Here is a 17,380-nt window from a genome sequence, read left to right as displayed (position 1 = left end):
AGTGCCATTTGACTGCGAGCCAGGTTCACATCAATGTTGGTGGGATTATCTCTCTTTCTCTCTCTACATACAGCATTCCATTGTGAGATACAGTTTTTGATCACCGATCGATAGGCCTGACTCTGTCTGCCTGGTGGCCAACCTGCCTATACTGTGCCCCTCCCTGCTCTCCCTACATCGCTAGCTCGCTATGAAAGATGCAAGTGTTCGTGTTCTCAGAAGTAAGGCCACTAATCAGTCTCCTCCATTACAAAAACACAGAATCTTCCTAGTGGAATCTAATCTTGACGTGCAAGAAGTCGAGGGATCAATTGTGCAAGGATGTCGACTCTCCTTATTTTCCATTTCTCACATCCCTAAAAGAAAAAAAAGTGTATCCCACAAAAATCAACACCCAATATTCAATACAAAATACAATTTGTAGAGTCTATAAAGACTGGAAAGGGCAAAGGTTCTGACCTCGTAGAAAGAGAGATGGCCTTCGTTTCAAGTGGCATCCTATTCCCCTATACAGAGCATTCGGAAAAGTTTTCAGGCCCCTTTACTTTTTCCACATTTTGTTACGTACCAACCTTATTCTAATTATTCTTATTCTTATTTTTTTGCCCTCATCAATCTACACACAATACCCCATAATGACAAAGCAAAAACAGTTTTTATACATTGTTGCTCATTTATAAAACAAAATTAAAATATGACATTTACATAAGTATTCAGAACCTTTACTCAGTAATTTTTTTGGAAGCACCTGTGATTACAGCCTCGAGTCTTCTTGGGTTATGATGCTACAAGCTTGGCAGACCTGTATTTGGGGAGTTTCTCCCATTCTTCCCTGCAGATCCTCTCAAGCGGATGGAAGGTGAACCTTCACCTCAGTATGAGGTGCTGAGCGCTCTGGAGCAGATTTTCATCAAGGATCTCTCTGTACTTTGCTTTGTTCATCTTTCCCTCGATACTTCAGTCTCTCAGCTGAAAAACATCCCCACAGCATGATGCTGCCACCACCATGCTTTACTGTAGGGATGGTGCTTGGTTTCCTCCAGACGCAACGCTTGGCATTCAGGCCAAAAGGTTTAATCTTGGTTTCATCATACCCTTGATAATCTTGTTTCTCATGGTCTGAGAGTCCTTTAGGTGCCTTTTGGCAAACTTGTGCCTTTTACTGAGGAGTGGCTTCCGTCTGGCCTCTCTACCATAAAATCCTGATTGGTGCAGTGTTGCAGAGATGGTTGTCCTTCTGGAAGGTTCTCCCATCTCCACAGAGGAATTCTGGAGCTTTGTGGGGTGTCCATCGGGTTCTTGGTCACCTCCCTGACTCCAATCAAGTTGTAGAAACATTTCAAGGATGATCAATGGAAACAGGATGCACCTGAGCTCAATTTGGAGCGTCATAGCAAAGGGTCTGAGCGTCATAGCAAAGGGTCTATTTATTTTACAGAGTGCTGTCAAATAGACACACCTGATTTAAAACAACAAGGGCTGAGAAACACAACCTGACTTGCAGCAACGCCAATGTCTCTCCGCTCTGTGCATCCGGTGATACATCTGTGGTGAGACTGAAGCATATGAGATGTGTTTGTATGAGTGCAGTAATTAACCACAGGAGGCTGAGAGTCAACACACACACACACACACGCAAAGAGATGTTGGTGTTTCGAGAGAGAAAAACAGCACGCAGTGGGCCGGAACAAAACATCGCTGAGAACTACTCGGAGCTGGCAGGTTAATAAATTAAACGCAGCATCATTTGTCATGCTCCTCTGTTCTGTATGACTAGGAAATGGATGAGGTGGGATTTTCATAGGGTTAGGGATTTTATTTTTTATATATATATATATATATCATTTTTTCAGCTGCCTACTTTGGTTGTTTGTTCAAGAAACAAGGTCATACTTTGTGCGAGGATGTACCATGATCTTATAGATGAAACCACGGCCTGGTTATCTGTGTCTTGGATCAACCAGAGGACCTGAAACTTGGGTGGGAGTTTGCTGCAGATTTCGATGGGCCGGCGAGTCACATTCCTCCATCCCTTTAACTCTAGTGTCCTCGCTGTGCCCTTTGTCCTGCCATAACTCTTCTGTCTTCTTCTTGTGCCTCTTACTGATGGAATTCTCTTTCACTTTCCCTCCAACTCTCACCCCCCCCCCCCCCCCCCCGTGTTTTAGTGCTGAAGGTCCTTGAGGAGCTGAGCTGCATCAGGCAAACAGCAGGGTGTAATTCCGAAGGCCTGCTTTATGTACTGCTCAGACAGGTGCTCAGGATATACGGCCCCCCGACACTGCCTGACTACACCTCCTCTACCTATCCACCTCTTCTTAGACAGAAAGAGAGGAGGGTGAGAGAGAGTTTTATGTAGAAAGGGGGAGATAGGGAGACTAGGTTGAAATGCTGCTGCTGTGCACATCACTGCAGTGCTGGGGGGATAGATGGAAGTTGTTCTGCCTTGGGAGAAGTTGGAAAGGGAGGTGTGTGTGCTTGATTTTTATTTTTTTAAATGTATAGCTTAAAAGTGCACATGATGACGCATTAAAACATTAAACAACCATTTTTCAGTGTGGTCCTCAAAAACATACAATCTTTTGTGTGCGTGCAACATTTGCTACTTCTAATCGATGTCTGCAAAAAATGTATATATAGGTCTATGGCAGAAGTGTCAAGTTAAGTGTTACCTTGTCTTGTTCTTACCTTTGCCATGTGAGGTCAGTTTGACCTGCTGGGCAAGAGAGACCGTGACCACCCTCTGTTTGGAGAAATCTGAGCAGGAGGAGGGCGAGAGATGAACAGAGATGATAAACATCTACATTTTCTGAAGATAATACTTTGAGCACACACTAGATCTGATTGTAGGTATACAAACACCTCCAACCAGTTAATGCTGAAAAAGGAAGCATTTAACCAATTCACCAAAATATCATAATCCTTAATTTTTTTATTTTACATTGGAGGATGGGCCCTGGTCAAATGTAGTGCATTTGATAGGGAATAGTGTCCCATTTGGGGCACAGTCCCGGTTTGGAGAGCACCAGTGAGTGTAATGGACTAAGATGGCGCATTTCTGTGGCTGTGTGTGGTTAACGTTATTGGCATGTTGATGATCGAGGTCTCTGTGAAAGGACCAGCTCTATTTCTCCTTTGATTTCAGCACATGATCAATTCTCCCTCAGTTTCTGGCTACTTCACTAGATTGCTAGAGGCACTAGCCTAGGGCCTTCTCGAGTCCTGAGGTTAACGCCGCGGAGAAAATACAGTGGTGTATAATGTCTCACTAATCAAATGAACAGTACCGCAACATTGAGGTTTGGAACTTGTCAATTCTTCCGTACTTTCAAGAAAGTGTATGTGTTTGTGAACATTTGTTTTAGTGTTAATGATTAGATTAGGCATAATCTGTTTAGACTCTTATATGATGTCATCATGTGTTTCTCAATCCAGTCCTCAGGGACAACCAGCCATTTCACATAGCCTATTGATCTATTCTACTAGCACACCTGGGTTGTGTTCAATAGGCACCATACGGAAGAAAACATACTGAAACAGGGATGGACTACCTGAAGAAGTGCTCATTCCCCTTTCTGTTGCGTACCCTAATAAGCACGACTCTGCACGACGAACTGTTTCTGTTGAATGAGCATTTGTAGCATTTCTGTGTGTGTGTTTCTCGGCAGAAAAGTTGAATTTTCCTCCCAGTTTCCCGCCAAGGTGGTTTTCTTTTATTCAATCATTTAATCCCAGACTCGTTTTAGTTACCCTGCAGAGGTTGCATTTTGTCAGAGGACTATCGCAGTCAAGCAATTACTCTTTTGGCCTTTTTTAAACCCTGTATTCCAAGCTATGGGATGCGTCCCAAATGGCACCCTGCTCTCTATATCCCTCAAACTCAACTCTCGACCTCGAAGCCAGTTCCACTGCGTTTTTTTTTATTGTTCCCCTCTAATCAGGGATTGATTTAGACAGTGGGTGCAATTAATTATCAGGTAGAACAGAAAACCCAGCAGGCTCCGGACCTCGTAGAATAAGAATTGAATACCCCTTGCCCTATATAGTGCACTATTTTTGACCAAAACCCTATGGGCCCTGGTAAAAAGTGGTGCACTAAAAAGGGAATAGGGTGCCATTTGGGACACAAGCTTAGACTTACTGTAGCATACCCCTGCATAGCCTGCCTTCCCATTCTGGCTCCCCTCAAGCGTTGAGCAAGGCTGGGTTCCATTTCAGCCCCTTTTCCCAGCCCTTTGTCATTCATCTGAAAGAAATGGGTCATGTTCAGTATCTGCACATTTTTGTCAGGTTGATGTTTGTCATTAATCTTGCCCTGGCAGCAGAACTGAACAATTTCCGCTAGATAGGCCAGCTGCAAAGTCAAAATTGTCTTTCGTAAAAATTCATGAAAACAAAAAATGTGCTGTGGGATTATTTAAGATACTCTTTGAAGAGGTAGGGTTTCAGATGGTTTTGGAAGATGGCCAGGGGATCTGCTATCCTAGCTTTAGGGAGAAGCTTGTTCCAACATTGGGGTGCCTGACAGAGAAGAGCTTTTGCTGGGCTGAGCGGGAGCTGCCTTCCCGTAGAGGTGGGAGTGCCAATAGTCCAGAGGTGGCAGAATGGAGTACTTGGTTGGGGTGTAGGGTTTGAGCATAGCCTGAAGGTACGGAGGGGCAGTTCCTCCCGCTGCTCCGTAGGCAAGTGCAATGGTCTTGTAGTGGATGCGAGCTTCGACTGGAAGCCAGTGGAGTGTGCATAGGGGCAATGTGGCATTTATTTATTAACCTTTATTTAAACAGGGAGTCACATTGAGATGAAACCATTTTTACAAGAGAGCCCTGTATAGATTTACAAGTAAAACCCAATACATAAATATAACAGCCCAACAAAACACACTATAATAAAACACATAAAGCACTACATGAAAAATATTTAAGAAAAGCAATCGCATTCTATAACGTAAGTCTCCAATCAATCATTTAAAATGCCTGGAAGGAATTATGTGTATTGTTCCACACATAAGGGGCAAAAAAACTAAAAGCAGATTTTCCCAATTCTGTGGAGACCAAAGGGATCTCCAGAGTTATCCATCCCTAAGAACAGGTTTGGTACAAATGTATCAATGAAGTAATGTACAGAGGACGTTTCTACAAGACTGCTTTGTAAATAAATAAAAGAGAATGCAGCTCTTCTTACAGACAGAGAGGCCCATCCCACACAAAGAATGCAATGATGAGTCCTTAAACCGTCCCCAGTGATAAAATGGATTGCTGAATGGAATACTGAGTCCAATGGTTTCATAACAGAGGATGCCGCGTGCAAATAAATCATCTCGATTGCAAGGAGAAGCAGTTTTTAAAAAAAACATCTTCCTTATATTTTCAGAACTGAGGCAGGATTTATTTTTATATAAAAAACAAACATCGATCTCAGCTTCTTTGTAAAGTTTTCAATGTGTGTTTCAAAAGACCACTTGTCATCAATCCACATACCCAAGTACTTATAGTGAGAAACTTGCTCCATTTGGAGTGCAAGTCCTCAGGTTCAACATTACGAGACTTAGAGAAGAGAATAAACGTGGTTTTATTTGCATTTAACACTAATTTACGATCAGTAAGTGATTTTTGGATGAGTCAAATTCATGCTGAAGGTCACGAATGGCCTGCTACACTGAAGATGCACAGGAATAAATAACTATGTCTTCTTTATAGAGGTGAATGTTACAGGTGTTTTACAGTATTTCCAATGTCATTTATATACAACGTGAACAACAATGGCCACAAAATCGAACCCTGGGGTACCCCTTTTAAGTTTTTCAAGAAATTCAGATTTAACCCCGTCTTCTGAAACCACAAACAGGCATCAGTGCCAAGACCTAACACAGACAACTTAAGATAGAATGATCGTCTGTATCAAAAGCATTTGACAAATCTATAAATAGGGCAGCACAATTCATCTTAGCATACAAAGCGTTGACAATATAATTTACAACTGATGTGGTTGCAGTAATAGTACTGGTCATAACCCTGATTGATGTACATTCCAAATACAGATTAAAAAATCTACGAAGTTGCACATTCACCAACAATTCAAGAAAGCATTGATATGGGACGATAGTTGTCAAGATCACAACAATCAACCTCTCTTATGTAGTGGCAGCACATACGCTGGTTTCCACACTTTAGGAATATGTCCTGATAACAATGTTAAATTCTGGGTTATTTATTGAACCAACATTTGACGGATGCTGCACACTTGAGCAGACCTGGGAGAACTTGGAAAGGTTGAACACCAGGCGGGCTGTGGCATTCTGGATACATTGGAGGGGTTTGATGGCACAAGCGGTGAGCCCAGCCAACAGCAAGTTGCATTAGTCTAGACAGTAAAATAAACGCCAACCTGCTCATTTTTGTTTTCTTTTTCAAAAGATATTTTCTACGGTGTGCTCTGGATAGGACCCAGCTCATTGGGTTTGTGACAGAGAAGAGGGGAAATATAATGATTTTCACGTAGACAAGGAATAGATTCACATTCACTTTGGGTGTGTCCCAAAAGGCACCCTATTCCCTATGTAGTGCTTCTGACCAGGACACATAGGGCCCTAGTCAAGTACACTATTTAGGGAATAGGGTGCCATTTGGGACGCACCCACTGACTGAGGAATCAGCATTGTCTTCTGACAGCCCTCATCTGCATGGTTGTCTTCAATTAAAAGTGCCTGCCTAGGCGATTTATTTGCTAAATATCCTGTTCCTACAGCCTGCTCCCAGCCCAGTGTACCCGTGTGGAGGGGGTGATGGATAGCTTTTGGAGCCTCCCCAAAAAGAGTCCACACACTTAATTTGGCCCCTGGGTCATGAGTCTGAGTCGGGATACTGTGAAGTTACAATTAACTCAGTCTTGATAATGTGAACTTACGATGAAAACGCTGACTTTGATGCATGGTTGAGTTTTTTTCCTGCATTTTTCGTTCACATTTATACCTATTTCAGACAAAAAAAACATGGTATGTTACCTGTAAAAAAAACAAAACAATAAGCCAATGTTTATATGCCCTTTCAAGATTTACCACTGTCTTGCAGGTATACCGCCTTTTATAGATCCCAGTGCATAGCCAGCACCAGTGAGGGATGGGAGCTAAGAATTTCTGCCTCAAAACACCAGAATGAATCAAAGCTAAATCAATAAATCTTTGCGGATGAAGTGTTAGTTCCACTATGTTACATCATGCTAAAGAGTTTTGTGCGTGAAGGAGGAGTATTTCTTAAGTTTGACAATGTGCTTGAAAACTAGCTTAAATTTGACCATTAGCTTGCTAGCTCTACGCCAGTCAATTCATATGAAACAAATCGGATGTTAACCAGTCAATGAACACACTCCTGAAGTGAACGCTTCCTCCATTAGCTAGCTAGCTACAGTAACCGGACAAGCTTTTATCCAGATGCCCCAAACAACCAGAAAGGGATTCATCATAGAAAATGACTGTAGCCCTAACCCAGTTCTTAGTAGTCCAATCCCTATACCTTTTGCAGAATATCAGTCTGTCCCTGATGTTTTTCCTGGAGAGAATTGGCTTCTTTGCTGCCCTTCTTAACACCAGGCCATTCTCCAAAAGTCTTCGCTTCACAGTGCGTGCAGATGCACTCAGAACTGCCTGCTTCCATTCCTGAGCAAGCTCTGTACTGGTGGTGCCCCGATCCCGCAGCTGAATCAACTTTAGGAGACGGTCCTGGTGCTTGCTGGACTTTCTTGGGCGCCCTGAAGCCTTCTTCACAACAATTGAACCGCTCTCCTTGAAGTTCTTGATGGTCTGATAAATGGTTGATTTAGGTGCAATCTTACTGGCAGCAATATCCTTGCCTGTGATATTGTGCAAAGCAATGATGACGGCACGGGTTTCCTTGCAGGGAACTATGGTTGACAGATGAACGATTCCAAGCACCACCCTCTTTTTGAAGCTTCCAGTCGGTTATTTGAACTCAATCAGCATGACAGAGTGATCTCCAGCCTTGTCCTCGTCAACACTCACACCTGTGTTAACGAGAGAATCACTGACACGATGTCAGCTGGTCCTTTTGTGGGATGGCTGAAATGCAGTGGAAAAGTTTTTGGGGGATTCAGTTAGTTTGCATGGCAAAGAGGGACTTTGCAATTAATTGCGATTCATCTGATCACTCTTCATAACATTCTGGAGTATATGCAAGTTGCCATCATATAAACTGAGGCAGCAGACTTTGTAAAAATTAATACCACGACTGTGTGTGTATGTATATGTAGGTATTAAAAAAAAAAAAAAAAAAAAATATATATATATATGCGTATGTGTGTGTGTGTATATATATATATATATATACATATATATATATATATGTGTGTGTGTGTGTGTGTGTGTATTTATATACACACCTACTCATTCAAGGGTTTTTCTTTATTTGTACTGTTTTCTACATTGTAGAATAATAGTGAAGACATCAAAACTGACAATAACACATATGGAATCATGTAGTAACCAAAAAAGTGTTAAACAAATCCAAATATATTTGAGATTTTTCTAAGTAGCCACCCTTTGCCTTGATGAAACCTTGGCACACTCTTGGCATAGTTTTGATGTCTTCAGTATTATGTCGTAAAAATAAATAAAAACCCTTGAATGAGTAGGTGTGTCCAATCTATTGACTGTGTGTGTGTGTGTGTGTGTGTGTGTGTGTGTGTGTGTGTGTGTGTGTGTGTGTGTGTGTGTGTGTGTGTGTTAGAGGTCGACCGATTAATTAGGGCCGATTTCAAGTTTTCTTAACAGTCGGAAATCGGTATTTTTGGACACCGATTTAGCCATTTTTTTTTATTTGTATTTATTTTTTTACACCTTTATTTAACTAGGCAAGTCAGTTAAGAACACATTCTTATTTTCAATGATGGCCTAAGAACGGTGGGTTAACTGCCTCGTTCAGGGGCAGAACGACAGATTTTCACCTTGTGAGCTCGCGAAATCCAATCTTGCAACCTTACAGTTAACTAGTCCAACGCAATAATGACCTGCCTCTCTCTCGTTGCACTCCACAAGGAGACTGCCTGTTACGCGAATGCAGTAAGCCAAGGTAAGTTGCTAGCTAGCATTAAACTTATCTTATAAAAAACAATCAATCAATCATAATCACTAGTTAACTACACATGCTTGATGATATTACTAGATATTAATCTAGCGTGTCCTGCGTTGCATATAATCTGACTGAGCATACAAGTATCTAAGTATCTGACTGAGCGGAGGTAGGCAGAAGCAGGCGCGTAAACATTCATTCAAACAGCACTTTAGTGCGTTTTGCCAGCAGCTCTTCGCTGTTTGTCAAGCATTGCCCTGTTTATGACTTCAAGCCTATCAACTCCCGAGATGAGGCTGGTGTAACCGAAGTGAAATGGCTAGCTAGTTAGCGCGCATTAATAGCGTTTCAAACGTCACTCGCTCTGAGCCTTGGAGTGGTTGTTTCCCTTGCTCTGCATGGGTAACGCTGCTTCGAGGTTGTCGTTGTGTTCCTGGTTCGAGCCCAGGGAGGAGCGAGGAGAGGGACGGAAGCTATACTGTTAGACTGGCAATACTAAAGTGCTTATACAAATGGTATAGAGGGAAATAGTCCTATAATTTGTATAATAACTACAACCTAAAACTTCTTACCTGGGAATATTGAAGACTCATGTTAAAAGGAACCACCAGCTTTCATGTTCTGAGCAAGGAACTTAAACGTTAGCTTTCTTACATAGCACATATTGTACTTTCACTTTCTTCCCCACCACTTTGTTTTTGCATTATTTAAACCAAATTGAACATTTTTCATTATTTATTTGAGGCTAAATTGATTTTATTGATGTATTATATTATGTTAAAATAAGTGTTCATTCAGTATTATTGTAATTGTCATTATTACAAATAAATAAATAAAAAATCGGTCGATTTAATCGGTATCGGCTTTTTTGGTCCTCCAATAATCGGTATCGGTATCGGCGTTGAAAAATCATAATCGGTCGACCTTAAATACTGTGTATATATATATATATACACACAGTTGTGGCCAAAAGTTTTGAAAATGACACAAATATTAATTTCCACAAAGTTTGCTGCTTCAGTGTCTTTAGATATTTTTTGTGAGATGTTACTATGGAAGAATACTGAAGTATAATTACAAGCATTTCATAAGTGGCAAAGGCTTTTATTGACAATTACACGAAGTTGATGCAAAGAGTCAATATTTGCAGTGTTGACCCTTCTTTTTCAAGACCTCTGCAGTCCGCCCTGGCATGCTGTCAATTAACTTCTGAGCCCATTCTTGAGCCCATTCTTGCATAATCAATGCTTGGAGTTTGTCAGAAATGTTTGGTTTTTGTTTGTCCACCCGCCTCTTGAGGATTGACCACAAGTTCTCAATGGGATTAAGGTCTGGGGAGTTTCCTGGCCATGGACCCAAAATATTGATGTTTTGTTCCTCAAGCCACTTAGTTATCACTTTTGCCTTATGGCAAGGTGCTCCATCGTGCTGGAAAGGGCATTGCTAGTCACCAAACTGTTCCTGGATGGTTGGGAGAAGTTGCTCTCGGAGGATGTGTTGGGACCATTCTTTATTCATGGCTGTGTTCTCAGGCAAAATTCTGAGTGAGCCCAATCCCTTGGCTGAGAAGCAACCCCACACAGGATGCTTTACTGTTGGCATGACACAGGACTGATGGTAGCGCTCACCTTGTCTTCTCCGAACAAGCTTTTATCCGGATGCCCCAAACAACCAGAAAGGGATTCATCATAGAAAATGACTTTAGCCCAGTTCTTAGTAGTCCAATCCCTGTACCTTTTGTAGAATATCAGTCTGTCCCTGATGTTTTTCCTGGAGAGAAGTGGCATATATATATATATATATATATATATATATATATATATATATATACACACTACCGTTCAAAAGTTTGGGGTCACTTAGAAATGTCCTTGTTTTTGAAAGAGAAGCACATTTGTTGTCCATTGAAATAACATCAAATGGATCAGACATACAGTGTCGACATTAAGGTTGTATATGACTATTGTAGCTGGAAACCGCTGATTTTTAATGGAATATCTACAAAGGCGTACAGAGACCCATTTTCAGCAACCATCACTCCTGTGTTCCATTGGCACGTTAGCTAATCCAAGTTTATAATTTTACAGGGCTAATTGATCATTAGAAAACCCGTTGCAATCATGTTAGCACAGCTGAAAACTGTTGTACTGATTAAAGAGGCAATTGAACCAGCCTTCTTTAGACTAGTTGAGTATCTGGAGCATCCGCATTTGTGGGTTCGATTGCAGGCTCAAAATGGCCAGAAACAAATAACTTTCTTCTGAAACTACACTGACGCTATTCTTGTTCTGAGAAATGAAGGCTATTCCATGCGAGAAATTGCCAAGAAATTGAAGATCTCTTACAACGCTTTGTACTCCTCCCTTCACACAACAGTGCAAACTGCCTCTAACCAGAATAGAAAGAGGAGTGGGAGGCCTGTTAGATGAATTTAGTAACTATGTGTTCATTAACCAATTCAATTAAACTACTCAGTCTGCTATATCAGAATTTGTAGGATACTGATAGAAATGAAGACCGACAGAGGCCCAGTCTACAATAGTACAATATGTACATTTTTATTCATGGGAACGTTCTGGTCATAATACCATGTACATTGGTTTATATGCCTCACATTTCGTCATAAATGTCCCTCCTCCTCTCAGATACAATGGCAATATAGTTCACAAGCCTTCTCACATTGTCTGCCACCTGTTAAACAATCTACTACAAGCCCAAGGTCTCTCCCCTCCCTGGGTGGGACAGAATGTCCTGTAAGGAACACAGTATTCCAGCCGGTCTGACGATAGCTCCATTAGTTTCTAACAAGGAACAGAAAGTCCTTGTTCTAATTCTTGACTAAAACTACACACCTTATTTTCAGTATTATGATTCTAATAAGATTCATACATTCATACAGTAACAGAGTACTATTCTGTTTAGTTATATTTCTAACCTAAATGTATACATAAATTAGTAATTATTCATAAAAATCCCATAACAAGGCCCCAGTGCACAACTGAGTAAGAGGACAAGTACATTAGAGTGTCTAGTTTGAGAAACGGATGCCTCACAAGTCCTCAACTGGCAGCTTCATTAAATAGTACCCACAAAACACCAGTATCAACGTCAACAGTGAAGAGGTTACAGTGCCTTGCGAAAGTATTCGGCCCCCTTGAACTTTGCGACCTTTTGCCACATTTCAGGCTTCAAACATAAAGATATAAAACTGTATTTTTTGTGAAGAATCAACAACAAGTGGGACACAATCATGAAGTGGAACGACATTTATTGGATATTTCAAACTTTTTTAACAAATCAAAAACTGAAAAATTGGGCGTACAAAATTATTCAGCCCCTTTACTTTCAGTGCAGCAAACTCTCTCCAGAAGTTCAGTGAGGATCTCTGAATGATCCAATGTTGACCTAAATGACTAATGATGATAAATACAATCCACCTGTGTGTAATCAAGTCTCCGTATAAATGCACCTGTACTGTGATAGTCTCAGAGGTCCGTTAAAAGCGCAGAGAGCATCATGAAGAACAAGGAACACACCAGGCAGGTCCGAGATACTGTTGTGAAGAAGTTTAAAGCCGGATTTGGATACAAAAAGATTTCCCAAGCTTTAAACATCCCAAGGAGCACTGTGCAAGCGATAATATTGAAATGGAAGGAGTATCAGACCACTGCAAATCTACCAAGACCTGGCCGTCCCTCTAAACTTTCAGCTCATACAAGGAGAAGACTGATCAGAGATGCAGCCAAGAGGCCCATGATCACTCTGGGTGAACTGCAGAGATCTACAGCTGAGGTGGGAGACTCTGTCCATAGGACAACAATCAGTCGTATATTGCACAAATCTGGCCTTTATGGAAGAGTGGCAAGAAGAAAGCCATTTCCTAAAGATATCCATAAAAAGTGTAGTTTAAAGTTTGCCACAAGCCACCTAGGAGACACACCAAACATGTGGAAGAAGGTGCTCTGGTCAGATGAAACCAAAATTGAACTTTTTGGCAACAATGCAAAACGTTATGTTTGGCGTAAAAGCAACACAGCTCATCAGCCTGAACACACCATCCCCACTGTCAAACATGGTGGTGGCAGCATCATGGTTTGGGCCTGCTTTTCTTCAGCAGGGACAGGGAAGATGGTTAAAATTGATGGGAAGATGGATGGAGCCAAATACAGGACCATTCTGGAAGAAAACCTGATGGAGTCTGCAAAAGACCTGAGACTGGGACGGAGATTTGTCTTCCAACAAGACAATGATCCAAAACATAAAGCAAAATCTACAATGGAATGGTTCAAAAATAAACATATCCAGGTGTTAGAATGGCCAAGTCAAAGTCCAGACCTGAATCCAATCGAGAATCTGTGGAAAGAACTGAAAACTGCTGTTCACAAATGCTCTCCATCCAACCTCACTGAGCTCGAGCTGTTTTGCAAGGAGGAATGGGAAAAAAATTCAGTCTCTCGATGTGCAAAACTGATAGAGACATACCCCAAGCGACTTACAGCTGTAATCGCAGCAAAAGGTGGCGCTACAAAGTATTAACTTAAGGGGGCTGAATAATTTATTGGATATTTCAAACTTTTTTAACAAATCAAAAACTGAAAAATTGGGCGTGCAAAATTATTCAGCCCCCTTAAGTTAATACTTTGTAGCGCCACCTTTTGCTTCGATTACAGCTGTAAGTCTCTTGGGGTATGTCTCTATCAGTTTTGCACATCGAGAGACTGAAATGGTCAAGGGGTGCTTTGGTGGTGGTCATGTGGGAGATTTCTACAGGGTCAAGGGACCCCATTTTGCAACTGCATGCCATACCCTGTGGACGGCACTTAATTGGAGCCAATTTTCTCCTACAACAGGACAATGACCCAAAGCACAGCTCCAAACTATGCAATAACTTTTTAGGGAAGAAGCAGTCAGCTGGTATTCTGTCTATAATGGAGTGGCCAGCACAGTCACCGGATCCCAACCCTATTGAGCTGTTGTGGGAGTAGCTTGACCGTATAGTACGTAAGAAGTGCCCATCAAGCCAATCCAACTTGTGGGAGGTGCTTCAGGAAGCATGGCGTGAAATCTCTTCAGATTTCCTCAACAAATTGACAAGTAGAATGCCAAAGGTCTGCAAGGCTGTAATTGCTGAAAATTGAGGTTTCTTTGACGAAAGCAAAGTTTGAAGGACACAATTATTATTTCAATGAGAAATCATTATTTATAGCCTTGTCAATGTCATGACTATATTTCATGGAAAACAAGGACATTTCTAAGTGACCCCAAACTTTTGAACGGTAGTGTGTATATATATATATATATTAAAGTAATCCGCTGATTAGCCAGCTCAGCTAATGAGCCAACGTGACGTCGCCTTATATGAGGAATTAGCAAGGATTTTTGAAACATCCACAAGTTTGAGGTAGGGTTTTTTTCTAAATGTATGTTTTGGCCACAAATACGAGTATAGGATGAGTCAACAACATTATTTGTGTATGAGTTAAAGGGATACTTCGGATTTGGTCAGAGTCCCTTCGCAGTCATTGTGCTAACGCTAGTTAGCATTGGCTCGCAAAACTACCTCTATCTTCCTTCATACTGGACAAAGAGACATACAAATAGTATCCAAGACTTCATCTGACTCTGGGGAAGTATCCCTTTAACAGAATATTTACTTCTAAAAGTGAGATTTTCACTACATTATTACTTTAAGAAAATCCTCAATTACCTAAAATGTGTCATTAGTGTTACTGTCATTGGTGTTACTCCCCTACTGGTTGCAGTGGCACAATGTTATAATACTGGTAACAATTATTTAAAGTCATTAGTCATATTAGTTGATTTAGTATGGGAAGTTCATTTCCAAAATGCCATGCCCAAATGCCCCCACAATTCAAGAACGACCCTGTTATTAACACACAGAGAAACCGATACACACACATTCACTCTCATCCCCCCCCCCCCCCCCACACACACACACACACACACACACACACTCTCTCCTCTGCTTCCTCTGCTCCAGTGTGTACATCACTCCGCTGTAATGGAGTGACAGCCTCGGAGCGTGGCGCCCAGAGACTTTGCTATGTTGACAGTGTCGCCACAGTGACAGTTCAGATGAGACAGTCATCGGCAGCAGCAGCTTCGCTCAGGAAAACGCCACCGTCAGCGTTTTTTTTCCTTCTCTCCGTGTCCTCCTCTAACCTCCATCAATAGGGAACGCCTGGCATAGAGGAGGACTTGTTTGCCGATTGGGTAAACATTCATTTACCCCCGGCAGACACACGTGGAGTTAATCAAAGTGATTTTATGTTGTAATTATCATCTTCTCCTCCTGCCCCCCCCCCCCCCCCTATATTGCCAACACACTGTGGTGTGCAATCGTACTGAAACACGTGAGGTTCACCACACCATCTGGCTATGCACACACACACACACACACCCTCTCTCTCACTGACGCACAGACACTTTCTCTCACTCACACACAAATGCTCTGTCTCTCTCTCGTAGGCACATACCAAAGCACATATACAGTGAGCTCCAAAAGTATAGGGACAGTAACACATGTGTTGTTGCTTTGGCGCTCTGCTTCAGCACTTTGGATGTGAAATGATGCAATGGCTATGTGGTTTAAGTGAAAACTTTAATTTGAGGTTGAACCATTACATAGCCCCCTCCTCCCCCCAAAAAAAGTATTGGGACAAATTCACTTGCGTATTAAAGTAGTAAAAAGTATAGCATTTGGTCCCATATTCATATTCACACACTGACTACATCAAGCTTGTGACTCTACACATTTGTTTTATGCATTTGCTATCTGTTTTGGATGCGTTTCAGATAATAATCTATTGGGCTCAATAGACATGAATGGTAAATAATGTATTGTGTCAATTTGGAGTCACTTTTACTGTAAATAAGAATATAATATTTTTCTTAACACTTCTACATTTAATGTGGATGCTACCATGATTACGGATAATTCTGAATGAATCGTGAATAATTACGAGTGAGAAAGTTAGATGCGCAAATATCATACCTCAAGACTTTTCGGGGGGGGTTATGCTATTTGTGCATCACTAATCATTATTCTTGTTAACTCGAAATGACACAATGACAAGGTTCCAGTTGAACAAAGTTTACTATACCGTATGAACACACTACAAGGTAGCCATTCCACTCAAGGCTAGTAGGTCCATCAACTACAAGACTCCCTGCGCAGGCGCACTCTTAACCGAGTGATAGCCCCGTAGTAACAGAAATATAGGGATACTTAAAACATGAACTTAACAATTCTCACTCATCGTTATTCACGATTCACTGAGGATTATCCGTAATCATGGTAGCATCCACATTAATGTAGAAGTGCTGGAGCAAAAACAACTAAACATGTGTCACTGTCCCAATACACATCCACTCTTCTACATGCATCAAATCCTTCTCTCTCTCTCTCTCTCTCTCTCACTCACTCACTCACTCACTCACTCACTCACTCACTCACTCACTCACTCACTCACTCACTCACTCTCACACACACAAACACATTGGCGCTTTGGAGTACCTGGATTTAATACCTTTTACTCTGATCAATTAATGTATTTATTTATTATGTATTGATTTTGAATTATTGGCCTGAGAGTATATTCAATATGTTGATGTGGCACTCCGGGACTATAACTGAATAGCCCTACTCTTAAACTGCCTAGGAGGGGTTCTGCCTCTAGACTCAGTGTAGCATATTACCATTAATGGTCGAGTTTAGGATTGGGGGAGGGGAAGCTGATCCTAGATCTGTTCCTAGGGAAACTTCACCCTGCAGCGCTCCAATACAGGTGAACAGAAGTCAAAGGTTGGTGCTCAGCCTCTCACTTTTATTGTTGGTTTTCCTCTTTAGGGGAGGAGCTTCAGGGACGGATCACCGTACGCAAAAACAAAAAGGATCCCCGCTCGCTGTTCATCACCTTTGACCTCCATGACATGAAGCAGACCTACAGCCTGCAGTGAGTTCACTGATCACATGACTACGATCATCAATAGTGTGGCTGAACTAAAATATTCCCCAGACTTTGCCAAAACAATTAGTATTATTATGGTTGTTATTATGAAATGTTTAACTCTTATGGAATCAGAAACAGCTTATCTTCATATGGAGCAGTAAATGTAGATAATATAGGGATTCGTTTAAAAAAAAATTGAAAGTTAGACTGACAGAGTGGTGAGACAGGGAGAGTATGAAGTGTGCTTGAACAACAAGCTGTGGAGTTCACTGCATTTTTAATGCCATACCTGTTAATAAACACATTCCCTCATACAGAATCTGAGTT

The 17,380-nt window shown here is 41.4% G+C and overlaps 1 protein-coding gene across 2 annotated transcripts in view; it reads left to right on the top strand.

The window, feature by feature from the left end:
• LOC139412125 (protein arginine methyltransferase 3) overlaps positions 1-17,372 on the top strand; it is a 105,262-nt gene extending 87,890 nt beyond the window's left edge. For both annotated transcript variants that reach the window (XM_071158936.1, XM_071158934.1), the window contains exon 16: positions 16,951-17,372. In XM_071158936.1, the coding sequence (XP_071015037.1) occupies positions 16,951-17,060 (110 nt within the window). In that variant the 3' untranslated portion in view covers positions 17,061-17,372. The remainder of the gene's footprint in view (positions 1-16,950) is intronic.
• Positions 17,373-17,380: the final 8 nt, after the last annotated feature.

The sequence above is a fragment of the Oncorhynchus clarkii genome, chromosome 6 (assembly GCF_045791955.1).
Source record: "Oncorhynchus clarkii lewisi isolate Uvic-CL-2024 chromosome 6, UVic_Ocla_1.0, whole genome shotgun sequence".
NCBI classification, from domain to species: domain Eukaryota; kingdom Metazoa; phylum Chordata; class Actinopteri; order Salmoniformes; family Salmonidae; genus Oncorhynchus; species Oncorhynchus clarkii.
This window is presented reverse-complemented; position numbering and strand designations above follow the sequence as displayed.